The sequence below is a fragment of the Jaculus jaculus genome, chromosome 12 (assembly GCF_020740685.1).
Source record: "Jaculus jaculus isolate mJacJac1 chromosome 12, mJacJac1.mat.Y.cur, whole genome shotgun sequence".
Classification (NCBI taxonomy): domain Eukaryota; kingdom Metazoa; phylum Chordata; class Mammalia; order Rodentia; family Dipodidae; genus Jaculus; species Jaculus jaculus.
In genome coordinates, this window is record NC_059113.1 from 650,360 (window position 1) to 677,614 (window position 27,255).

A 27,255-nucleotide genomic window follows, 5' to 3' on the forward strand; every position below is an offset into this window, starting at 1 on the left:
AAAACAAAGACTTCCAACTATGATCATTGGAGGAAACATGCACATAATGAATCTGGAGGAATGTATTTTGTTGTTATAAAGTAATTAAGAGACAGAACAGGCTGTCTCCTTAAAGTGAGAGGTGCATTTTGTGTCTGGAGAAATGTCAATCTAGGACAGTACTGACTGTGCTATTAAAAGTGAAAGAAAAAACACTGGGCTGGGTAGATGCCAGGGCAAGCTGGCAGCTGGCTTATCTCTGCCTTGCACTCTGCCCTCACCCTGAACCTGCACAGCAGCCAACCTGCTTCCACTCCCAGCATTGTTCCCCCTCACACACTGCACTTCCCATGTAACACATTAAAGTGACACTCTTGGGCTGGAGAGTTGGCTTAGCAGTTAAGCACTTGCCTATGAAGCCTAAGGACCCCAGTTCAAGGCTCGATTCCCCAGGACCCACGTTAGCCAGATGCACAAGGGGTCGCACGCGTCTGGAGATCATTGGCAGTGGTTAGAGGCCCTGATGCGCCCATTCTCTCTCTGTGTGTATGTTACTCTCAAATAAATAAAAAATAAATAACTTTAAAGTGACGCTCTTGACCCCAAACAACTTGAAATATGACTTCTATAAGTTTTGCTAATTTTTTTTGGTCCTAACTGTCCCATTCTCATCAATGTGGCCCTGAATACTGCCTTAAGTAAGGAAGCTAAACAGAAATAGTACAGTATTCTAAGTACTTCCTCTTTAGAACTCTTGGCATTGCCATTACATCTCATAGATAATAGACCCTGGCAAATGGAGAAGCAATAAAATAAATCCTTTATTACGTAAAATGTGATAAAAGGGATGTTATGCCAGAGGCATGATGTTATATGATAATGGCTTTAAAATACATACACCTATACACAAATATACAGATAACATAAACTGATGTGGATTAGCCCTTCCACTGTAAGACAGATAATATAGGGGCTAGAGGGATGGCTTATTAGTTAAGGCACTTGCCTGAAAAGCCAAATGTCCCAGGTTCGATTTCCCAGGACCCACCTAAGCCACATGCACAAGGTGGCACATGTATCTGGAGTTTGTTGGCAGTGGCTGGAGGTCCTAGTATACCCATTCTCTCTCTTATTTTTTTTAAAAAGATGATATAGTGCTCCGTTTTGCTTGGATACAGATCCAAAACTGAAAAGGCACTGGCATAGCATATGCAAGGCTCTAGGTTTGAATCTTGTATAGAAAACCTAATCAAAGCCTGTGGCTGGGGAGGGCAGAAGCCCTAGGAACAAACTACTACTGTTGTGTGGCTAAATGGATATTGTGGTGGTTTGATTCAGGTGTCCCCCATAAGCCTATGTGTTCTGAATACTAGATTCCCAGCTGATGGAGATTTGGGAATTAACGCCTCCTGGAGGGAGTGTATTGTTGGGGGCGGGCTTATGGGCTTTATAGCCAGTTTCCCCATGCCAGTGTTTGGCACACCCTTCTGTTGCTGTGGTCCATCTTATGTTGGCCAGGGGGTGATGTCCACCCTCTGCTCATGCCAGCATTTTCCTCTGCCATAGTGAAGCTTCCCCTCGAGCCTGTGAGCCAAAATAAATCTCTTTTTCCCAGAAGCTACTTTTGGTTGGGTGATTTCTACCAGCAATGCGAACCGGACGGCAACAGATATATTATGCCCACCAACTGCCCTCAAAATTCTTATATTTACGCCCATATATTAATAAGACTCTCATTTTTATGTAGAGAAGTTTCTCTTTTCAGACGGCAGGGCCCATTGGAGAGACTCAAAACTCATCAAAGGGCTGAGAAGTTGAGAATGGAATATGACATCTGTATCACCAAAGTCTCTTATGTAATTTTGCATACTCCTTTTAATCCAAATTGCTCTGACTCTTAGTTGAAGAATGTTTTATTTCACAGATGACAGAGAAGACCTAGGAGAACAAAGATCTGTCAATAAGACAAAAAGATAGCTGACTGCCCACCACCGTATGTGACATCTGTACCACATCTGCCAGAGCACAGAAATTAATAGCATAGGAAGTGATACCATGAATACTGCTCTCTCTACTAGCCTGACAACCAAGGTGATGGTGACAGATACAATGATCAATCAGAACCCATCAAAGCAGAAATCCAGAGCTACAGAGAACTCAACGCTAAATCAGATTGCTAACAGGCCAGCCATGGCTCAGAAAACATTGCAGAAAGATTGTAAGAAACACAGAGTGGGTAGATATACCTTGAGGCATGCCCCCCCACTACCTAACAAGGAACTGACAGAGAGACTGTCATGAACCCATAGTGAATACCACCATATCCCCACTGAGGAATGTCCACAGGATAATGAGAGCAGGGGCGAGAAAAGATATATATATTAATCATATTGTAATTCTATAAAATAAAATTTAAGAATTCAAGTTTAAATAAGCCCTAAGCATTAATGGTTTATAGCAGACAAGACGAAGGTACATCCTGCATCTTCACACTTTAGGAACATCATGTAGCTGCCCAGAGCAAAGACAAAACACTGTGGGAGCTTTGGGACAGAGCATGGAGGCTGAGATGAGCAGAGTCTGTGCACAAATGGTGAAATGGATTCACAACACCACAAGGTGAAAAAACAACTGAGAAGAAGGAGGCACTCCAATGCAATCTGTACAACTAGTTAATATCGTCAAAATCCTGGGACATAGACTTCTCACAAAAGTTACCTCTACAGAGGTGATCACAATCATAAAAACAGAGGAAAACCACTACTACACAGTCAATAAATATAGCCAACAGAAAAATAAGCATCCTGAGAACTCAATAAAACAGCAACTGACTGCTGCTCCCACAACACATAACCCACACCTCTATGAGGAATACCTGCAACCCCACTGAGACCCCGCAAAATGGGGGTCAGGGGCAAGGGAAAGGATGGTACCAACACATGATGCATCCAGACTATGTCCATTTAAAAAAAAAAAAAATCAAAGCTATAAAATTGGCCAGGAATTGTATGCATGCCTTTAATCTCAGTACTCAGGAGGCAGAGGTAGAAGACTGCTATGAGTTTGATGCCAGCCTAAGACTACATAGTGGGGGAGGGGGAAAGATGGCCAGCAAAAAAAAGGGGGGGGCTGGAGAGATGGCGTAGCGGTTAAGCGCTTGCCTGTGAAGCCTAAGGACCTCGGTTCGAGGCTCGGTTCCCCAGGTCCCACGTTAGCCAGATGCACAAGGGGGCGCACGCGTCTGGAGTTCGTTTGCAGAGGCTGGAAGCCCTGGTGCGCCCATTCTCTCTCTCTCCCTCTATCTGCCTTTCTCTCTGTGTCTGTCGCTCTCAAATAAATAAACAAAAAATTAAAAAAAAAAAGGACTATAAAATCAATTATTCAAAGGGTGCTAGAGAGATGATGTGGTGGCTAAAGGTACTTGCTTGGAAAGCCTGTTGACCCAGAGCTCAGTTCCCCAACCACCACATAAAGCCAGACATAAAAAGTGGTGCAAAGATCTGGTATTCTTTTGCACCAGCAAGAGATCCTGGCCCATCTACATAAGTAAGGTAGGTAAGTAAGTAAGTAAGTAGTTAGATAAATTAAAAGTTTTCAAAAAAGATAGAAGATATAATAAGCATGGAAAAAAAAAGCCAAGAACCTAAAAAAAAAATAAAAAATCAAAGACTACTTCAGAAGTGAAGTCAAATGAAACAAGAAGCCCATGGCCTGGACATACAATTAGGATGGACATGGCTGAGGGCAGCAATGGCAAGATAAGCATGAGAGATGCTAAAAATACAACCAAGAGAAATTTGCATACAGAAAAACGAGAGTCATTGTGAGTCTACTCAGAAAGAAATCCCAGATGGAAGAACGGAGAACCATGACAGTTTTCATGAGATAGGTAAGAGCATCCACAATTTTCTTAGTCAAGAGCCAAGATGACACTGGATAAGAATAAAAATAGGGTTGGAGAGCTGCTTTTGTGGTTAAGGCGCTTGCCAGTAAAGCCTAAAGATCCAGCTTTGATTCTCCATATCCCACATAAGCCTGATGCACATGGTGGCATATGCATCTGGACTTCATTTGTGGTGGCTAGAGGCCCTGGCATGCCCATTCTCTCTGTCTCTCTCTCTCTCTCTCAAATAAATAAATCAATAAATTAATTTAAAAGAATAAAAATAAGCCAGACATATGGTGCATGCCTTTAATCCCAGCATTCAGGAGGCAGAGGTAGGAGGATCACTGTGAGTTCAAGTCAACTGTGAGACTACATGGTGAATTCCAGGTCAGCCTGGGCTAGAATAACACTCTATCTCAAAAAAAGAAAACAAAACAAAAAGGGAATAAAAATAAGCTCACAGCTAAAAACATACAAAGGGCAAAGTAGAATGCTAAAGACAAAACAAGGGGAGAAAAGGAACTTGTGCTGGCTAAGTAGTGGACCAACATAGCCTCAGATGGAGACGATACATGTTCCAAGGTCTCCCATGTTGTTCGGGAAATTGGCTTAGGTGCAGCCTATAAACCTCAATTTAGTCAAGGGATTACCAGCCTCACATCCAGTGGCTCTAAACTCTTTAGGTTAATTGAGTCTTGGATTTTGGTTGTAAATTTTGTCATAGTACACAATATTCTACTGCATTACATCTGCTAATTATTCTTAATGCCTTACTGAAGTGTTTTGACAATTCAATTTTGTTGCAAAATGTCTCACAAACATGTTTTTGCTATTCTCATTCAGAAGATAAATCGGTGATGAGACGTTATCATTTCATCTGCTTCACCACACAGACTTCCTCACCCAACATTCATCTTTGTGTCTTGGACAACACCAGGGCACACAGTCAATCTGCCGTGCGCAGTCATTTGAGGCTTTGTGAGTTATTTTCAATTGAAAGCAGGTAGTCTCTGCACAGCTCACTGTAGGAACATTTTAGGAGGAAAGCAAACACTGGCTTAGGGTTGGCTTCTGGAATATCATTAGGATATCTTTAGGGAAGCTCCCACAAGATAAAGGCAAGCATAAGATAGAAACTTCCCAAATCCACAACCAGGGACACTCTAATTATCACCACACATAACAAAGCCACCTGCCATAGCATTCTTGTATTCCCTATCATTTCTATTCACACCTACCAGATGGAGCTAGGTGTTAATAAACTTCTTTCCCTTGTCCATTGCGGAAGAAGTGGCAGAAAGAATATAAGAGCCAAAGGAAGGGTACCACTCCTTACATCCAATTGTCCGGACCGAATTTGGTTTGATATCTAAGAACTCAGTGCCTGGCGATACCCACACAAGACCCTCATAATAAGAGAAAAAGATGATGACGTCAAATTAAAAAACTAATTAATGGACAGAGGGAAAGTATATAACGGAGAGCAGAGTTATGAAGGGGAAAGTGGAAGATGGAAATACCATGGTTTGTTGTCTGTAAGTATAAAAGTTGTCAATATATGACAAGGGAAAGAAGTTATATGTGTGTGTGTATATATATATATCTTCTTTCCCTTGTCTATTTTAAAATATTTAGTCATTTAGTCATTATTTATTTATTTATTTGACAGAGAAGGAGAGAGAGAGTAAGAGAGATAGAGAGAATGGGCATATCAGGGACTCCAGCCATGACAAACAAACTCCAGACACACACGCCCACTTGTGCATCTGGCTAACGTGGGCCCTGGGGAATTAAACCTGGGTCCTTTGGCTTTGCAGGCAAATGCCTTAATTGCTAAGCAATCCCTTCATCCACTCCCTTGTCTATTTTAAACTAGAGTAAAAAATATATTCTAGGAGCTGGAGGGATGGGGCTTAGCGTAAGGCATTTGCCTGCGAAGACAAAGGACCCAAATTCAATTCCCCAGGACCTACGTAAGCCAGATGCACAAGGTAGTACATGCATCTGCAGTTCATTTACAGTGGCTGAAGGCCCTGGTGTGCCCATTCTCTCTATCTGCCTCTTTCCTCTCTCCAGTAATATACATTAGGGCTGGACAAATGGCTTAGTGGTTAAAGTACTTGCCTGTGAAGTAAGGACCCAGGTTTGCTTCACCTAAACCCTCGTAAAGCCAGTGTACGAGGCAGCACATGTGTCTAAAGTTCATTTGCACTGTCTAGGTGTCCTGGTACACCCATTCTCTCTCAATACATAAATGATATAGTTTAAAAAATGTAGTTTAAAATATTTATATGTTTCTCCATCAATAAAAACACTTCCTCTCTAAGTGTCTACTTCCACCATCCCTAAATGAATTCCCTAAAGAAAACTTGAAAGCTAAGTACTGAATGTTTCTGGCTCAAAACTGCTATTAGTGACAAAAGAGACTAAAAATGGGAGACTTGGGCAGGAGAGATGGCTTTGCAGGCAAACGCCTTAACCGCTAAGCCATCCCTCCAGCCATCCCTCTCTTAAATAAATAAATTTGTTAATAGGGAGTCTCCAAATCACTTGTCTATCTTCCTCAACTGTAAAAGCACTAGTAAAAAGGTCCAGTCCTAACAGGCCAAATTATTTTTATCAAGCATGACTGAAACATTTTATGTCCTAGTCAAAATCTGTCACAAGTTATAAAAATCAGTAGGTTAATATTAAAACAGCTTTTTATTTGTTAATGTCACATAAGAAATTTAAGCATGTTACACTATGACAAAAAAACACAACTAATGCATTTTAATAGAGAAACCCTTCCCCCACCCCACAACCCTGCCCATCCCCCATTCTCCTTAAGAATTAAGAATCTAAGAGAAGTAACCATAAAAACAAGTTTAGTGGGATCCTCCATCCAGAGTGCTTACATGATGATTAGGTTAATATTGCCTTCTCTTTTCTATTTAAAAAAATGTAACCATGATTACTTATTACAAAAATTTCCCTACAAAAGTTCAATATATTGAAAATGTTTCCCCCTCCCTCACAGCACCATTTTATATATAACAGAATGATCAAGAGCAGATGGGGCAAACTTCAAATTATACCCAGTCACACAGTGGTTTGCTTTCCCTCCCTCCCTCCCTCCCTCCCTCCCTCCCTCCCTCCCTCCCATCTTATAAGAACTTAAAAAAATACATACACACACACAAAAAGCCCCCCCCCAAAAAAAGAAAAGAAAAAGAAACTTGAGGGGCCCTTTCCAAACAGCACACAGTGTCAATAATTCACATCTTGCAACAAGTGTATGGATATGGTTTCTTTTACAAAACTTTCAGTGTCAAAAAGGAAATTAAGGCCATCAGATTCGCAGCTTAAAAATTCACATAAAGGAAATACAAAAATATTCTGTGCTTCTGAAAAGGCTCCACTGTCTATAGGTGCGGATTCCCATACTTCTCTCTTGAGGAAGACAGTTGACTTGAGAGTTTACATAATGGCACAGCTTCTATTGGATGCTCTTGGAGCTCCCTGGAGAAGGAAAAGTTAGTGTTAAGAAGATGGGTTACAATATTCTAAAAATACACAATTTTTTAAAATTTGAGTCATATTTAAAATCTGCATTGCCTTTAAGAATAGGCCCTTATCAGTTCTCACTTATTCTTTTAACCCTTCTCTTAAGGGATGCATCAGAATAATCCAACTTCCAAAACTGATTCTCAATTTCTCAGCTCTGGCTACACAGGTTTTGTTTATTTAGCAAAGGTCGCAGGGGAGCATCTAGGTCCATAGAACAGCTGAAAAAAAAAAAAAATCTATCATTTAACTCTAATGTTAAAATAATCCATGAGCTGGAGAAATGGCTTAGTGGTTAAGGCACTTGCTTGTGAAGCCTAAGAAGCCAGGCTTGATTCCCCAGTACTCATGTAAGCCAGCATGCGCAAGGTGGTGCATGTGTCCAGAGTTTGTTTGTAGTGGCTGTGGGCCCTGGTGCATCCATTCTCAGCCTCCTACCTACCCCACCCCTCAATCTCTCTCTCTGTAAAATAAATCAATACTTAAAAAAATAATTCTTAGGCAGCTGAAAGTGGAAGCCACTGTTGCTTCACAGAACTGCAATTGGCCTAGGCTACATAGGAAGACCTTTTCTGATTTTTTTTCTGGCCTACATGTATGATATGCATGTCCATAGGTGTGCATGCAGGTATATGCGTGTGGAAAGCAGTGTGCATGAGCAGGGGTCAATGTCAGGTATCTTCGTCAGTCACTCTCTGCCTTATTTTCTGAAACAGGGCCTCTTGCTAAACATGGGGCTGACAGATTTAGCTAAAATGACAGATTTAGTAAGTCCTGGGGATCTTCCTGAGCATTGGGATCACAGGTGTGTGCCACCACACCTCAACTTTTATGCCTTTTACGTGGGTGCTGGAGATTAAACTTGAGTCTTCAAGCTTGTTCAACAAGTACTCTCCCCACTGAGGCATCTTCCCTGCTGATGACCCCAATTTTTAATAAAAATAAGTGAAAATTTCTCCTCCAACCTAGGAAGAAACCTGGAGGGTATACTGATCAGTGTGAAATTCTTACCTAGGATGAATGAAGGCTTGAACTAAGTTTAATCCCCAGTTAGGGACAACAACACAAAATCGCTAAAGAGCTTGGGGACTCCAGTCTAAACAACCACATCAGCACACAATAAGCTGGGTCCTGAATGTCTACCTCCTGACACATTTCACTGGATGCATCCTCTAATGTGTAGTCAAAATGGCCCTTCATTCATGTCTTTATAGCTGTTAATTCTTTCCAGCCTCACACTATGACTTGTGGTTCGCCATTGGGCTAGACCAAACCCAGTTTCTTGAAGGACACCAAAAAACCTCAAAGTGATTTTAAAAGGCCATAGATTCATCATCCAAGGCGCTATTAACTGCTTTGCCCTTTGCTTCTCTCTTGAACGCTGTTGCCAGTAGTTTCTCTGATCACACCAGCCTCATACTTTTGGGGTCTCTTTTTGGTCTCTGTTTTAAGTTTTGTCATAAACCGTAGGCTTCTATTTAGCTACTTCCTTAGGGTCTCCTGAGTCAACCTCTTGTTTAGTTTGCACAGTGATATTCTAAACCACCAAACTGTGCAAATGCTACGAACCTAAATATTACAGACCTTGTCAACTTAACACCAACCTTTCAACTTAATTTCTCTCTCACACAAACCCAATTAAACAACTAGATAAATAAATGAACATGTGTACATATCTTGACACATCTCTGTAGTCCTCTAAACACCTCAAAGTGCAGCACTGGGAGTGGAGTCCGATGTTACATCACAACCCTAGCATACGGCAAGCCCTGAGTCCCATCCATGGAGCCACACAAGCAGTACAAAGTAGAGATTATTTGCTGTCACCACTGGGAGTCCTGGCTATTCTATGAAAATGCAAGAGAACACTGCCAGCTCAAAGGGCCTAATGTGGACTCGACAAATAGCGTAGTGGTTAAGGCATTTGCCTGCAAAGCCTAAGGACCCTGGTTAGATTCCCCAGGACACATGAAAGCCAGATGCACAAGGGGGTGCATGCATCCGGAGTTCATTTGCAGTAGCATGCCCATTTTCTCTCCCTCCCTCCCTCCCTCTCTCTCTCCTTCTTTCTCTCAAATACATATTTTTTAAAAAGAATAAACATACCCGGGCATGGTGGCACATGCCTTTAGTCCCAGCACTCAGGAGGCAGAGGTAGGAAGGATCGCCATGAGTTCAAGGCTACCCTGAGACTACATAGTGAATTCCAGGTCAGCCTGGGCTAGAGTAAGACCCTACCTCAAAAAAACTTAAAAGAAAGAAAACAAAAGAATAAATGTCTCATAATTCCTACCTAGGAAATTAAAAAAAAAAAAAAGAGCACTAGCTCCCCATCATTAATTCTCTTTGCCTGGTGCCATTTAAATCAGCTTGGACTAAAATACAAGAGAATCACAGGGCAAGAATTTGAGAATATTCCAGCCCTAGAGGAACTCCCAGTTAAATGTAACTTCATGAAAATCACAAATCACAAACCACAGAATCATGAGAACTAAGAAATAACTGGGGGTGGAGAGATGGCTTAGTAGTTAAGACGCTAGCTTAAGAACCTAGGTTATATCCCCCAATACCCACATAAAGTCAGATGCACAAAGTGGCACATGATTCTGGAGTTCATTTGCAATGGTTGGAGGCCCTGTCATGACCACTCTCTATCTGCTTCTCATAAATAAATAAAACATTTTTTTAAAGCTGTGTTTAAGTTACCAAGTGTATGGTCGTGACACATAGTTCAAACACCATCAGCTACCCTTTCTCTATCACTCAATAACTTTTCCTCTATCAAAATGCTAAGTATCATTTTCCCAGAGTTGTTCTCAAACACACCAGTAGCCTGGAAGGCCTTCTTTAGTGTCTGACAGACCAAATCACTTGTCTTAGAATGTTATTTTAAAGCTGGGAGATGGCTCAGCAGTAAAGATGCTAGCCTGCAAAGCCCAATGGCTCGGTTTGATTCCATAGTGCCCACGTAAAGCCATACACACAAAGTGGCACATGCATATGGAGTTTGTATTGGCAAAAAGCCCTGACACACCCATCACCCCTCTCAATTCTCTCTTCCTCTCTACTTGCAAATAAAAAATGTATATTTATTTAAAAAAAATAACTGTTACTTTATTTCCTGGCTCTTAGGTCCCTTAATTAGGGTGGAAACTGATCCTGTGCTTGTTTTCACTAAAGTGTCAAGCTGCCAGAATGATACACAGGTTTAAAATGTTCTACCTCATATAACCCACCTCACCTGGCACTCAACCCTGGGGTTAAACAGGTAAGAATGTTTATTTGGAGAAGGACCGGGGCTAATGAAGCAAAGCAAACTTCGGTTATAAATCTGGAAACACTGAGATGAATGAGTACTTGGGTAGCTTAGAGACTGATTCATGACTATACTCAAATAGCTTGAACATATAAAGTGAAGGTTCATTAGTTACATTAATAATTCCAAGCACAGGGGTTGGAGAGATGGCATAGCGGTTAAGGCGCTTGCCTGCAAAGCCAAAGGATCCCAGTTTGATTGCCCAGGACCCATGTAAGCCACCCCCCCCCCCAATAAATAAAAAATATACTTTTAAAAATTAAAAAATAATAATTGCAAGCTGGGCATGGCAGCACACGCCTTTAATCCCAGCACTAGGGAGGTAGAGGTAGGAGGATTGCTGTGAGTTCAAAGCCATCCTGAGACTACATAGTGAATTTCAGGTCAGCCTGGGCTACAGTGAAACCCTACCCCCCCAAAAAAAATTCCAAAATTAATTAATTAAAACCAAATTTGGAGTTTCTTTATTTCAAGAGCTTTCCAAAACCCAAACATCAGCTAAAATCCATCTTGCAATTAGATCATGATTCAATCTTGAAGCTGAGGATTACTGTGGGTTTTTTGTTTATTGTTTTTAGCTTATAGGCAAATTCTTGCTCTATTTTTCACAGAAAATAGGTTCCAACACATGCATTTATATGTAACATGCATATTCTAGCATTACATGTTGTCTACATCAAAAAAGCAAAGCAAGGAACTTAATAGAGAAAAAATAGCAATTACAAAAACAACTAACATTTTCCCACCTAACTTTGCCTTCAATCCTGGAAATACAAGCCGTAACAGGTGGACTAATGCTCACCAAATGGGTTTTCAGGCAATTCTATTAATAAGAATTTAAACAAATATGTTGGAATAAAGTGATACCTGCTGGTGGAAAAGTTCTTCCTCAACAACCACTCCCACAGGCTCTTCCTCCTCCTCCTCCTCTTCAGGTATGGTGGTTTTGAATACTGTGCTTCTTTGAGCAACCTCCTACAAACAAGAGAGTTTAGTGTCACCAATGCTTAAAATCACAGAGCTACCGCTACTTTCCTGAAGACATAAAATTCCTAAGAATGAGTGCCACTCTCACTTCCAACAAAAGAAAGAAGTGTTTCTATGTTGATGTTGGTAGACACTGAAGAGCCTCCATACTCACCCAAGAACTAAATAAGAGTCTGTCAAGAGCTCAAAACTATACACACCCTTAATCCCAGCATTTGGGAGGCAGAGGTATGTGGATTGCTCTAACTTTGAGCCACCCTGAGACTACATAGTGAATTCCAGACCCTACCTCAAAAAGAGAAAAGGCACTCCTGTATCAGAATTTTTTTTTTGTATTTATTTATTTGAGAGAAAAGCAGATAGAGAATGGGTGTGCCTGGGCCTCTAGCCACAGTAAATAAACTCCAGATGCAGGAGCCACCTTGTACATCTGGCTTACGTAGGTACTGGGGAATCAATTCTGGGTCATTAGACTTCGCAGGCAAGCGCCTTAACCGCTAAGCCATCTCTCAAGCCCAGGAATTATTTTTGTTGTTTGAGGTAGGGTCTCACTCTAGCACAGACTCACCTCAAACCCACAGCAATTCTCCTACCACTGCCTTTCAAGTGCTGGGATTAAAGGCATGCACCACCACGCCTGGCTAGAAATATTTTTAAAAGACATTTCATAATTTTCTGCATAATTAGTACAGTTGGTAGACCTTCAATTTTCCATTCTGGGTAGCTACTGTACCCAATTTGAAATACCTGCTGAGATGCTTCCAATGCTTTTTATCATGTTGTTAATCCATTCCTTCAGCACAGATTGCTCTGAGTTAATGGAAGCAAGATGAATTAGCACCAATAACTAATAACATGAGGTCACAATGTACTGTGTACAGAAATGGATGTCTGATCAACTGCTAGAGGTACAAGACAAAATAACTCCACTTTATACTGAAAGGCTCAGCTACAAATTACTTTCCTGGAGAGAAAACTGAACTCGTATTATGCTGAAGGGTTTTTGGTTAAGTGCAAAGCTAAAACGGTGATCTGTCAGCTGGTATGTGAGTGTGTCATACAGTGCTGCCAAGCATCCAAGTAACTCCACAGTGGAAGACCTGCTATTAAGTACTTCTTATTTGAATTTTTTTTTTTTTTTCCCCGAGGTAGGGTCTCACTCTAGCTCAGGCTGAACTAGAATTCAATATGTAGTCTCAGGGTGGCCTCAAACTCATGACAATCCTCCTACCTCTGCCTTCCAAGTGCTGAGATTAAAGACGTGTGCCACCACACCCGGCCTCATTTGAAAATATTTTTAAACAATAAAAATACAGAGAGCCAGATGCACTGTCGTGTGTGCAGTGGCGAGAGGCCAAGGCTGAGTCCATAAACTCACATTCTCTCTCTTAAAAACCATGAAATAGGGGCACTTGCCTGTGAAGCCTAAGAAACCAGATTTAATTCCCCAGTACCCAGTTAAGCCAGATGCACAAAGTGGCACATGCATCTGGCATTCGTTTGCAGTAGCTAGAGGCCCTGCTGTGCCCATTCTCTCTCTTTCTCTCTCCCCTTCTGCCTCTTTCTCTCTCAAAAAAAAATAAAAAAGCATGAAATCAGAAGATACTATTAACAAAGCGCATTTTTGACAGTCAACTATGTACATTGTACACACACACACACACACACACACACACACAGTATCTCTATATGTACAAGTAACATTTGCTTATACAATTCAGTTATGTCTGTTCTGAGAGGTATATAGGATTGCTTTTAACTTTTACTTTGCTCATAGAAAAACATTTTATCTTGGTAACATCTGCTGGTTTTACTCACCACCCCATCTTTAAAGTCTATCATGCATCCCAGCATGTAACACCTTTGGCACAAGAAGCTAAGAACAATCTAGCAGTGAAACCCAGACGGCTCAAGCTCTCTCTCCTGTTCAGAAGGGGCATGAGATCAAGTACACTACCTCTTACTTGTTTTGCTAAAAAAATTATTTATTTAACAGACAGAGAGGATATGAATGAATGAACAAACCAGCAAATGGATGGAAGGAAAGATGGAGAGATTAATGTGTGGGCCAGAGCCTTCTGCTTCAGCAAATTCGACGCGTGTGCCACTTTGTCCATCTGTCCCAAACATTCCCATTTAAATCAAATTTTAATTTAATTTTCTGACACTCCTAATGTCCCAACCAGGAAAAAAAAAAATTTAAGCATATTTAAGCCAATTATCTACAGAAATGAGGTCTTTATGGTAGTTACAGACTGCTCCTATTATATTTCTACTAATAAACCAACATGGTCTTATAGAACTTAATGAATAAATGCCTTGGGTGATGATCACATAAAATAAGAACTCTGGGCTGGAGAGTTGGCTTAGCGGTTAAGCGCTTGCCTGTGAAGCCTAAGGACCCCAGTTCGAGGCTCGATTCCCCAGGACCCACGTTAGCCAGATGCACAAGTGGGGGGAAACGTCTGGAGTTCGTTTGCAGTGGCTGGAAGCCCTGGTGTGCCCATTCTCTCGCTTGCTCTCTGCCCCCCCCCCGCCCCCGTTGCTCTCAAATAAATAAAAATAAACAAAAATTTTTTTTTTAAAAGTTTTAGTTACTTAAAAAAAATAAGAACTCTATTAACAGTACTCTATCTCCTGACTTGCAACAGAAGTCACTTAATACATAGTCTAGCAAACAGAACACCATAGACATTTGTTAAAAGAATGGATACATAAAACAAACCAGTGTTTGAATTAAAAGGGAACCTAGCTTCAGTGCTTTTGGAGCTGAAGTAATCATCGCTGTTTCACAATGTATTTTGCCAAATTCATCTGTCAGAAGGAGCTATCTATCAGCAGGGGAGCTGCAGGCAGCCCAGCACTTGGAGCAGTACGTATTACAGCTGGGCAGGGATCCTAAGCACTTAAGGCAGCAAGTGAGCAATGAGCAAGAGTTATAACCAAAAGTAGAAGACAGAGATCCTGAGGTGAATACAGGTGGTAGGTGTACATGAACATGACCCCCTACTCTAAGAAACTACCATGTATTTAGAGATGAATCCTGGGCTGGAGAGATGGGTTAAGCCATTTGTCTGCAAAACCCAAGGACCCAAGTTCAATACCCCAGCACCCATGTAAACCAGATACACATGGTGGCACATGTATATGTAGTTCATTTGCAGTGGCTGGAGACTTGGGTGCACCATTCTATCTGCCTCTTTCTCTCTCTTAAATAAGAATCCTCAGGCTGGAGAGATGGCTTAGCGGTTAAGCGCCTGCCTGTGAAGCCTTAGGACCCCAGTTCAAGGCTTGATTCCCCCAGGACCCACGTTTGCCATATGCACAAGGGGGCACACGCACCTGGAGTTCATAAGGCCCTGGCACGGCCATTCTCTCTCTCTCTCTGGCCATTCTCTCTCTCTGCCTCTTTCTTTCTCAAATAAATAAAAAAAGAATGTATAATCTGCTGTTGATAGACTAGAGTTAAAAAAAAATCCTGAAGAGAGAAAGAACTGTCAACTCACTCCCAGCATGCTCCCGCCGTTCACCAGTGAGCTCATGCAGATTTCACAATGAGGGCAAGGAAGCCAGAAACACGACTTCTCATGCAAACACCTCAGACTACCACCATGAATACTGTCATTTGCCTACTCTAAACTCCAGGCCCATGTTTCATCTTTTAGTTAATGGCTAAGCACTGTAAGTAGATCTGGGCTGACACTCTAGGGACAGACACAGAGATCCTAAGGGAACATCTTCACCTGCTAGTCACTCACTCCTCAGCATACTTTCTTGTCTTCCATTACCAGCCTTAATCTCTTTGTTTTCTTCCTCCCTCCTTGAGGCTCTTTTCTAATGGTTCCTTCTGAAATGCCTCCTCCTCTGTACTGATAGGCTCTTTCCAGTTAGCCAGTACCTTGACCTAAAATTCCACCTATGTATGGGGGAACCTCAAACATCTCATTATGACCCTATCTTCATGTTGGTATCATCCCAACCTCAAACTTCTGGCCCACTAGAAAGCCGTGCTTCCCTTCTCCATTGCCTCACCAAGTTTTTCTCCTTGCAGCTTCCTCAGTGAACAGCAGTTCAGAACAGAAAGCTCTCATGGTAAAGAGGGAGGAAGTAGGAGAACGAGAAGTGTAACCCTCTCTGACCTCATATTGTGGGAAATAGATGGACACTGAAATTCTAATCAGAGGTACCTGAATAAGGTGATTACCTAGGGAAAAACAGGAACAAAGTCAGGCTTCACTATGCCAAAACAGCTCCACCTGCTTACTTTGAAGCAGTGTTCTTTCCAAGACTTCATATAGGCACACATCAGCTGCTTGCTTATGAAGTGGTGTTATTTCTAAGACTGACATTGTGTATGTGTGCACATCACATACAGTAGGGATGGTTCTCTGACAAGAATTTTAGGACTGACATTTTGAAGACATAAATACCAAACCAATAAACACCCCATAATGTTTAAACTCAGTTTTATGAATAGACTTACAATTTATTATATAAATCTATCACACCAGAAAATGTTCTCAGCACTCCCAAAGAAAGAGACAGTTTCTTCATATCATTATCTCATTAAAAACTTTAAAATGAGATCACTCAGAGAAAAGAAGTTGCTCCAAGTTGCAAAGCCATTATGTAGTGGCGACAAAAGCTGGGCAAAGACAATTGGATGCTAGAGCCTGGGCTAGTAATCAGTACTCTATGATATGCTCATACCAATTCCTCAAATTTGTGGTTTCCATTACTCAAGTGTGAGGTATGCAGTAGCAGCCTTAGTGTAACTAAAGCCTTCAGTTTCTTCACAACTCTACTTCACTCTTGGGACATGAGTCATGGGACACGAACTTACAGGTGAAAATAGACATGCAACTGGAACAAATGGTCATACCTCTCCCTGAGAATTTTTCAATATAACCTTCACATCTTCACCAGTGCCCCAAGAATTCTGGTTCTTCCAGATGAGGTCGGTAGGAGGACTGGCTGTGACACCAGCATTGGCAGCCCAAATCTGGAAAACAAAAAGAACATCAACATAGCCAGAACCCAGCTTTCTCACATGTCAAGGCCAGCAACACAATGACACTAAACTCTTTAACAGTCTAATAACTCTACCTCAGCTTCCGAGCTGCTATGTCAACCAGTCGTGGAGCCAGAAGTTACAGAGATTTCACAAGCCTCTGCTTCCCCACGTCATAAATGAACTGTTGTTACACAGGCCCTGAAGTAAAGCTGCCAGGACTCGCCCTAGCTATTCTATCCAGAAACTGACTCTGAGCAAGTTTTCTTACTTTCTTTATCCACAAAAACAGGACAGCAATGGCAGCTAGAATAGGTGGGATCTTGGTGGAAAATGGTTCCCCATACAGAGAAGCTGGCTCACATAATAACAGTAGCAGAAGCAACTTATGTATTGGTCTCCCTGCATGTGACAATCTTCTAACCCTCCTAGTGGCCTTCAGCTTCCAGCAGGAAGATGACCTGCCAAAGACAGCCTATCTGAAATACTCCTTGGAAAAGTGGCCTATCTCCAACCAGTGTCATATTATATTACCCCCAAAAGAATACAGGAAATGGATAAATCACCCATAGTCCCAAGGAAATCACAATTGTTACTGAAATAAGCCAAAAAAAGAAAAGAAAATGGCATTTCCTTTATCAGCATAGTAGTTCTGCCTTTTTTAAAATGAAATTTTTGGCAGAAGAAAATAGGCACAGTGAAGAAAACTGGCAGTTGGAAAACCTGGTATGAAGGCTACAGAAATCACTATACCTCTATGAGCGTTGGTATTCTTGGAGAAAGGGATACAGCCAGCCCTAAGCTCTTACAGAGAGTAAAGGAAAATAGGAAGAAGAAGCATTTGAAATCTATAGCTGGCCAAATAATATAAAACATTATGGCACCAAAAGGAAGGTAGAGATGACAAATATGTTTCTTTTATAACTGAGAGAAAAAGAATCTATGTCTCCCTTGGTTAAGAAAAGGCCCTTAGGTTTTAAAAGCTTCCCTATGGCTTTCAGATCTCCTGTGAACACTGGAGCATTTCATGGGATGAAAGTGAAAAGGGGGAATGGATATGGGCCAACTTGTAGAGTACATGAATTATTACTGTTATCCTAAGTTCTTGTAATAATTTTCAATGTTCCATATGGATGGAATGATATACAATAATCTTAAAATGTCAGTAACCTTAGTGGGTAATTTATTTAAAAAAAAAAAAAAAGCTCCTTCCTAGAGCTACTCAACATGGTGGTCACATGAGACTTCTGGGCAGTCACATGTGGCTAGTTGAACTGAGATGTGCTTGCTCTAAGGATAAATACCAAGTATCAAAGATTTATTAGAAAAAATAATCTAACATACTTACTAATTAACTCAGACAATGGACTCAACAAAACACAGTTCCAAAAGCAATTTCATATTATGACCTTAAGAAAAGTTAATATATATATATTATATATATATGTAGAATTCTCACATTTGGGATCATTGCTTTCACCCTACACAATTTTATAGCAGTATTTCTTTTTAAAATTGTTTTTCGAGGTAGGGTCTTACTGTATCTCAGGCTGACCTGGAATTCACTAAGTAGTCTCAGGGTGGCCTGAAACTTGCAGGTATCCTCCTACCTCTGCCTCGCAAGTGTCAGGATTAAAGGCGAGCTCCCACAAACCTGGCCACCAATTATCTCTTTTTTTAAAAAAAATATTTTATTTTTATTTATTTATTTGAGAGAGAGATACAGAAATCGGCAGTCAGAAAGTGAGAGAATGTGTGCACTGGGGCCTCCAGCTGCTGCAAACAAATTCCAGATGTGTATGATCACTTTTGCATCTGACTTACATGGGTCCTGGGGAGTCAAACCTAGATCCTTTGGCTTTGCAGGCAAAGTGCCTTAACCGCTAAGCCATCTCTCTCCAACCCCGATAAGTTCTTTGGGACATGTAGTTAAGAGATAATTGTCCCTTAATGCTACATGTCCCAAAGAACTTATCACATTCTTTAAGCAAGCTACTAAAGAAAATGCAAGGTACTGCACAGAAAGAAGAAAAAAAAAAAAAAACAAAACACGATCATCTTATATAACTTGTCCCCCATCCACCCACCCCCAAGGTAGGGTCTCACTTTAGTTCAGGTTGACCTGGAATTCACTCTGCATTCTGAGGATGATCTCGAACCCGCAGCGATCTTCCTACCTCTGCCTCCCGAGTGCTGGGATTAAAGGCATGCGCCACTACGCCCGGCTTATCACTGGGTTTTTAACTAGACTTCCACCTCCAAATTTTGGGATTATAGGCAGGCATTAAAATGCCTAGCAATACTTACTATTTTTTAAAAATGCATTATGAAAATGGACAGTCAGCTCTACATTATTTAGGGATGAAAACGCTTCCTTTGAGTCCATACCAAAGCTAACCCATTTTACTGCTGCTAATTCTACTTGCTAAATAAAAGCAATCTTTGGTTTGCCTCAGCCTCCCAAATAGTAGGACTACAGATATATATACAACGACCCACACCCAGCTACAGAAGGGCTTTTATTTATTTTTATAGGCCTCAGCCACCCTGAGACAACACAGGTCAGTCTGGGCTAGAGTGAGACCCTACCTTGAAAAAACAAAAAAAATTAATTACATTTAAAATATATATATCAGGCTGAAGGGGTGGCTCACCAGTTAAGATGCTTGACTACAAAACCTAACGACCTGGGTTCAAATCCCCAGTACACAAAATGGCACATGCATCTGGAGTTTGTTTGCAGTGGCTAGAGCCCTGATACACCAATTCTCATTCTTTTTATGCTTGCAAATAAATAAAAAATACATTTAAAAAAAATAGAGAGGGTTAGAAAGATGGCTTAGCAGTTAAGGCACTTGCCTGAAAAGCCTAAGAGGACTCAGGTTCAATTCCCCAGTACCAACATAAGCCAGATAAACAATGTGGTGCATGTGTCTGGCATGCCTATTCATTCTTTCTCTCTCTCTCTCTCTCTTTCCCTCTAATATCTGCCCCTTTCCCTCTCACTCCTGACAGATTGGCCACCATCATGAAAACAAATGATCATAAATGTTGGCGGGGATGTGGAAAAAGAGGAATCCTTCTACACTGCTGGTGGGAATGCAATCTGGTCCAGCCACTATGGAAATCAGTGTGGAGGTTCCTAAAACAGCTAAAGATTGATCTACCATATGACCCAGCTATAGCACGCCTAGGCATATATCCTAAGGACTATTCCCATTTCCTTAGAAGTATGTGCTCAACCATATTTATTGCTGCTCAATTTATAATAGCTGGGAAATGGAACCAGCCTAGATGTCCCTCAACTGATGAGTGGATAATGAAGATGTGGCACATTTATACAATGGAGTTCTACTCAGCGGTAAAGAAAAATGAAGTTATGAAATTTGCAGAAAAATGGATGGACCTGGAAAGGATTATACTAAGTGAGGTAACCCAGGCCCAGAAAGCCAAGCACCACATGTTCTCTCTCATATGTGGATCCTAGCTACAGATGATTGGTTCTGCGTGGGAATGAAAATACTTAGTAGCAGAGGTCAGTAAGTTAAAAAGGAGATATAAAGGGAAGAGAAAGGAAGGGAGGAGGGTACTTAATAGGTTGATATTGTATATATATAAGTACAATGATTGAGATGGGGAGGTAATATGATGGAGAATGGAATTTCAAAGGGGAAAGTGGGAGGGGAGGGAATTTCCGTGGGATATTTTTTTATAATCATGGAAAATGCTAATAAAAATTTTTAAAAAGTAAAAACAAAAGCTCCTCCCAGCCAGCCATGGTGGTGGAAGGGGGAGGATCGCCGTGAGTTTGAGACCACCCTGATTACATAGTGAATTCCAGGTCAGCTTGAACAAGAGCATGACCCTACATTGAAAAAAACAAACAAACAAAAGCTTCTATTTAAGCCAAACTTAAAAAGAAAAACAAAACCTACTTTATCTGTTACTTAATGCAATGAAGTTGAATTAAATGGTGTCCAAATCCACTTACTGTGACAGTCTGGCCTGCCTTCAGCACATATCTGGAGGTATATTTGTAAGTGACTGATGTATCACCAATTCTTCTGATCATCTCCCAGCCTCCCATTGGTTGGTCCTATTCACCAAACACAAAATGGTTACTTCAAAGATATAGAAAGCCATGAGATAATCAATATATTATCAAACTAGTTTTTAATATTTTTTAATATTATTTTATTTTTATTTATTTATTTATTTGCAAGCAGAGAGAGAGAGAGAAGAGACAGAGAATGGGCATGCCAGGGCCTTCAGCCACTGCAAACGAACTCCAGACGCATGTGCCCCTTGTGCATCTGGCTTACATGGCTTTTGAAGAATCAAACCTGGGTCTTTTGGCTTTGCAGGCAAATGCCTTAACTGCTATGCTAAGCCATCTCTCCAGCCCTTAAACAAGCTTTTAGAAGAAGAAAGCTCTATGGCTGACTTCCTATGATTCACATTTCCCTACTATAAAAAAGAAACATTTTGTCATTGAGCAAAGCACAACTTCAACAATGCTTCAACTTAACTAGTACAGGTTTAAACTGTAAAGGGGGCAAATGTGGACTGAAAAAGAAGTCAAGAACAAGATTATCATGTGTTGGAAAGATGACTTAAGATGTTAAGGTGTTTGCCTGCAAAGTCTAAGGACCCATGCTCCACTCTCCACATCCCACATAAGCCAGATGCACAAAAGATGCAGGCACGCAAGGTCGCACATTGCACAAGGTGGCGCATGCGTCTGGAGTTTTATTCAGTGGGTGAAGCCCTGGCGCGCCAATTCTCTCTCATTAAAAAAAAAAAAAAAGGCCAATTGGTTGGGCTCGCCCAAAAGAAAGAAAAAGAAAAGGATCATATTGACTGTTAAATCATGTGGGCCTTTCAAATTTAGAGCACAATCTAGCCACCATAATCACACAGAAATACCTAAGATTTAATGATTTTCAGCTTTTAAAATATAGACATTTTGGCTGGAGGGACGGCTTAAGGCACTTACCAAGGTTTGATTCCCCAGTACCCACATAAAGCCAGATACACAAGATGGCCCATGCTTCTGGAGTTTGTTTGCAGTGGCTAGAAGCCCTGGTGTGCCCATTCTCTCTCTCTCCCTATCTAAATAAATAAACAAGTAAATAAATAAATTTTGAAGGTATACAGACACATTGCTTCCAAAGACAGGGAAGACAATCTGTCCTTTCTTTTGCACCTGTGCCACCTTTGCCCACATTTAGCTGTTAACTTAAAGCCCAACAACAGGCTCAAAACCCAGCCAGTGATACAGTCAGCCAGCCTTAGCAGGCAGCTTCCAACTCTAGCCACCACTTCCCAGAGGCTACCTGGCAAGGAGGAAGGTGCAAAGAGCAGCTGGGCTGCATTTGTCTGTATCATCTAGAAAACAAAATAAGGATAAACCAAGCTAAGGCTGGCGCCATACCTGGCTTCTATGCCTATTGATTTACAGAACAGAACAACAGAAGTTTCTCTTAGCTTTTTACATTGTGGCCTAAGAGGTCTTGGAGTCTAACCTCTTGAGTACCAAAATTACTGCTGCTCTTTGACTTAAATTCCTTACTCATGCACAAAAGACAGTTCTAATCACTAGTTAGAGAGGAAGTGATTTCACAAAGTTTGGCAAACTCCAAACATTATCTACAGAAGTGACATCTCATCCCATTCCATTACCTGCCTCCCTCCCCTCTATCCCCATAACCCCAAAGACAAGCTTTCCTCCCATGTCATCCTACTCCCTCAAAGTTTCACCAAGAACTAACTGAGTTCCTTAAAGCCCCAGCTCTAAGCTTCAGAAAACCCTGCTATGGATATTTTATGTTCACATAAACAAACCATTTCAAGACTGAGCTTCATCCTATTTTTGATATTTGATCATGACATTCACTCCACCATTCAATTAGACAGAAAAACATTCCCTCAACATAACTAACCCTGCACTTGTATTTTCTTTCTTCATACATCTTTTATTAATGGCTATAAAATATTACCACTTCTAACCAATCTTTGAAACTTTTTACAGCCCTGGTTATGGCAGACTAACAATTCCTCTTAGGGAAAGAAGGTCACTGTGACAAAGTACCAAGTGTGGAAAAAAGCCTCAGCACTGTGAAGGTTAATTAAGAAACCTTAAGCCACAAAGGGTTTTACCTCTTCCTACTTTACTTCATGAATTAAATACAAAGAAGGGCAACCATTCTGACATGACTACCTATTGAAGGTAAGGAGCTATTACTATCATGACAGCCCATCAATCTGCAAAGTGGCACCTGAAAGAAATGGGTCTATTCTTTTACCTGTTCAGAAGTATTCTTCAAGCGAATAAATTTCCCATCAACATCTATTTCTTCAATGCACACATTCCCGGTGGCGGAGGCAGAATGGGAGATGCTAACACTACTGCTGGCCTCTGATTCTTCCACATCCACCCTCTTCCGCTTTCCTCTAGTTGTGCGCACGCTGCGACTCGAAGATGCTCGGGACACTGTCACACGGGATGAAGGGCTTGGAGAAAGCTTTAACCTACACAGGCAAACAGACAGCTCTGACAATGAAATCATGAACACCCTGTCTGTGTTTTAAAAATTACCCTGCACAGCCATTTCTCAACAAGAAATTAGAGCTGGAGCTGAGCTGAAAACCTCCCCTCTGTAGACCAGCTGACAGAAAGCTGGAAAAAGCTACACTGCATGTAGCACTAAGATAGAGAAAAGTCATCAGCAGTGATTAACAGTGGACTTTGCAAGTCTTAAGTTTGGCCAGCTAGCCCAAATGACCCAACAGGTACAATGGCGCCCTATCTGTTATGGGGGAAACCAAATGCTAATTGGACTAAAGGCCTGCTCACAAAACCCAGTCAAAAGCCTATACAGCAGAGGAGGTCATGAGCTCTAGAAGTGTAATACCTACTGCTGCCTGGCTAAATGCATGTATTATGCTCACCAAATTGCCCTATAAGCACTTTTCTTAACATTCTTATACTTACATGTTAATGCGAATCTCACTTTTGGTAGAGAAGCTTCTCTTTTCACATGGTGGTGACCACTGGGATGACTCAAAAGGCACCACAGTGCTAAGATGTGACAAAGGAGTGCTCAGCACTGAAACACCTCTATCACACCTTCCAAGGCTCAAGGTCCATTGTAAGAGCCAAAGGAAGGGTAGAACTGCTTACAATGCACTCTTCCAGACACAAAATTGCCTGGATATCCAGGACTTCACAGTGCAAGGTACTACCTACACAACACCCTCATAATAGGAAGAAAAGATGATAACATCAAAATACGAGAGACTAATTGAGAAAGGGAGGGAATATAATAAAGCGTGGATTTCTGAAGGGAAAACTGACAGAGAGAAGGGAATTATCATGGTTTATTAACTATAATTATGGAAGTTGTCAACAAAAAGTTTAAACAAGAGCCAGGCCTAGTGGTGCAGACCTTTAACACTCAGGAGGCAGAGGTAGGAGGATCACCATGAGTTCAAGGACACCCTGAGACTACATAGTGAAATCCAGGTCAGCATGAGCTAGAGTAACACCTTAGCTTAAAAACTAAAAATAAATAAATAAAGTTTGAACAAAAAGAAACTACTATTTGCTAGACAGTATCAAAAAGGATCTTAACATTGCATCATACTAAGACGACTATCAATTTTGCTGTAAAAATAACAGTAATTTGGGCTGGAGAGATGGCTTAGTGGTTCATCAAGCCTAAGGACCCCGGTTCGAGGCTCCATTCCCCAGGACCCATGTTCGCCAGATGCACAAGGGGTGCACGCGTCTGGAGTTCCTTTACGGTGGCTAGAGGCCCTGGAGTGCCCATTCTCTACCTATCTGCTTCTTTCTCTCTCTGTCTGCCGCTCTCAAATAAAAATAAATAAATAAATAATAGTAATTTAACTGTCTTCTAGAAAGGTAAGGTAGCCACATGTGTAGAAAACATGTGGGCTAGAGGAATTAGCTCATTTCCTCCTCACCACAATTGTTACATTTAGTGTACTCTTTTCAGGCTCACAATGTATATATCATTAGGAATTCTTTCCTGAGAATAGGTGTTAAAAGAACTCAGACACCAACCAGATTTATAAACTAAGTACCAAGTCTTTAACAGCAAACTTGTTTTAATTCTCTTTTAAAAATCCTTATCTTGGTAAAAGCTAGACTATAAAGTCAGGTGACCCTGGGTTCCTTACCTCTCTTCCTCTCCTTCTAAGAGTTTCCTGTAAGCACTGATCTCCATGTCCAGGGCTAGCTTCACATCAAGGAGCTGTTCATAATCATTCAGCTGTTGCTGCATCTGGTCCCGTATTTCTGCCATCTCTCTCTCTTTGTCGGTCAGCATGCGGCGTGAGTTGTCTCTTTCTTTAGCAAGCATATCCTCCAGTTCTTGAATCCTTTCCAAACATGCTCTAGACTTCACATTCAAAGACACACATTTACTTTCTAGGGATGTTGAACATTATTTACCACAATGCAACTATTTTAAGCCATTTCCTGAACCAATATATATATTCCCAGTTTCTCTTAATTCATAATTCAAAAGATCCTGTATTTGAGATATTAAATCCACAAGTTCTTAAAATATACAAATAGATCTCAGAAGTTTTAGAGGATGAAAGACTTAAAAAGGAACCATTGCTCAGATATAAGTTTGTAAATGTACATGTTAAGTTTTCAACACTTGGCCAAATAAATTTTTAACTACAGGTGTAGTAAAACTCAAATCTGGCTTTCCAGCAAGGTATTTAACTTTAGAAGTATAAATTAATTAAAGATCTAAAAAGCTAGAAATAGTCACTCAGAAGAGGAACCAGTTGGGCATGGCGGAACACGCATTTAATCATAGCACCTGAGAGCGGAGGTGAGATAGAAATAGGACGATTACCATGACATGAGATTACATTGTGAATTCCAGGTCAGGCTAGGAGAGTGAGACCCCGATCTCAAAAAAAAAAAAAAAAAGGAAGGGGGGACAATTAAAGATAAATCCAAGTTTGTTTTGATAACTGCTGAGAATATTTAAAACACCGAAGCAGGAGTTATGAGGATGACTCCACAGATAAAGCACACTTCACTCACACCAGAATGTAAGTTCAAAGCCCAGATCCATGAAAAAAAGCCAGAATTTGGGAAGACCATGGCAAGTGAGCAGCAAAACAGCAGAGCTAGAATCCAGAGCAAGAAACCCTGCCTTAAATGAAGTGGACAGCAAGGACTGACTATCAAGTTGTACTCTGACCTCACACATTTTACATGGCACTGACAGGGACAAGCAAGCCTGTGCATGCACACACAAGTAGATAATTTAAAAAATTACAATGTAATGAATAAGCCATATAGGAACTAACTTCTTTGATAGCCAATAATAGGTATTTTTTAAAAGAGGGTTTGGGTTTAATTTGTAGGTTAAAAAAGATAGAAGAGATATAGACAGGACAATGACGATTGGTGTGTCAGGGCCTCCAGCCACTGGAAACAAAACTCCAGACACATGTGCCATGTCATGCATCTGGCTTATGTGGGTACTTGGGAACTGAACCCGGGTCTTTAGACTTCACAGGCAAGCGCTTTACCTGCTAACCCATCTTTCTAGCCCCAAGTAAGGAGATTTTAATTACATTTTCAAAACCTTTACTGAAGAGTACTACTTACTTCCCTTATGGAACCAGTATCTTTGGGGCCACCATTCATTCACATACTAACTGATACAGAAAATGAAAGTAATGTTTCATGACTTATGTCTGGCAAAATATATATAGCAAATTCACTTCCAAAAATATATGAAACTATATGCTTAAATTGAGTATTAAGTATAGTTCTATAAATCTTCTTTGAAAGGATTGTACCTTAATAAAACAAAAAGAAATAAAATAATAAATTGTTCATTTAAAAAAAAGAGGGTTTGGAGACTTTTTGTCCCTCCCACCTTCTTTGTACTTTCTTCTCCTTCTCTTAGTATAAGAACGTCTCTCTAACCCTTTGAGAAAAAAAGAAAAGAGTGTGAGTTTGGGCACAAGTATCCCATAGACATGGATAAATATGAGCCCAGAAGCCAAAAGCAATTATTAGAAAAAATTCAGTGCCAGGGATGGGATGCCTTCCAGTGAGTTGTTAGGCAATGCCCTAAAAACATTGTGAAGGCTCTTGGTTGCCTACCACAACTAGATGATTAAGACCCTATTGCTGAACATTCCACATGCTTAGGTCACTGAGAAATCAAGCTAGAGCTGAGCTGGAAACCTCCTCCCTGTTGACTAGCTGTCAGAATGTTTGAAGTAGCTATGCAGCATACAGCCTTTTCAGAGAAGTCATTAACAGTATTAAACAACAGTGGACCTAGCAGGCCTTAAGGGTACCACCAAATGTGCTAATTAGTGCAATAGTGGCATGTCTACTATGGAAGAAACCAACCGCTCTCTGACTGGATTAGAGGCCTGCTCCATGAGAGAAAATGCATGCCTGGCTGGTACTGAAAACCTAAAAAGTCTACGGCTGGGAAGGTCATAAGCCCGTGGGGAGTA

The 27,255-nt window shown here is 40.9% G+C and overlaps 1 protein-coding gene across 1 annotated transcript in view; it reads right to left on the bottom strand.

Moving 5' to 3' along the window:
• Nucleotides 1-7,141: 7,141 nt before the first annotated feature.
• Nucleotides 7,142-27,255, bottom strand: part of Lmnb1 (lamin B1) — a 50,338-nt gene continuing 30,224 nt past the window's right edge. Inside the window, exons 6-11 of the mRNA XM_004669180.2 lie at nt 24,928-25,148; nt 23,031-23,256; nt 20,717-20,821; nt 16,597-16,716; nt 11,595-11,702; nt 7,142-7,366 (exon numbers count right to left, since the gene is read on the bottom strand). Of these exons, the coding sequence (XP_004669237.1) occupies nt 7,325-7,366; nt 11,595-11,702; nt 16,597-16,716; nt 20,717-20,821; nt 23,031-23,256; nt 24,928-25,148 (822 nt within the window). The 3' untranslated portion in view covers nt 7,142-7,324. The remainder of the gene's footprint in view (nt 7,367-11,594; nt 11,703-16,596; nt 16,717-20,716; nt 20,822-23,030; nt 23,257-24,927; nt 25,149-27,255) is intronic.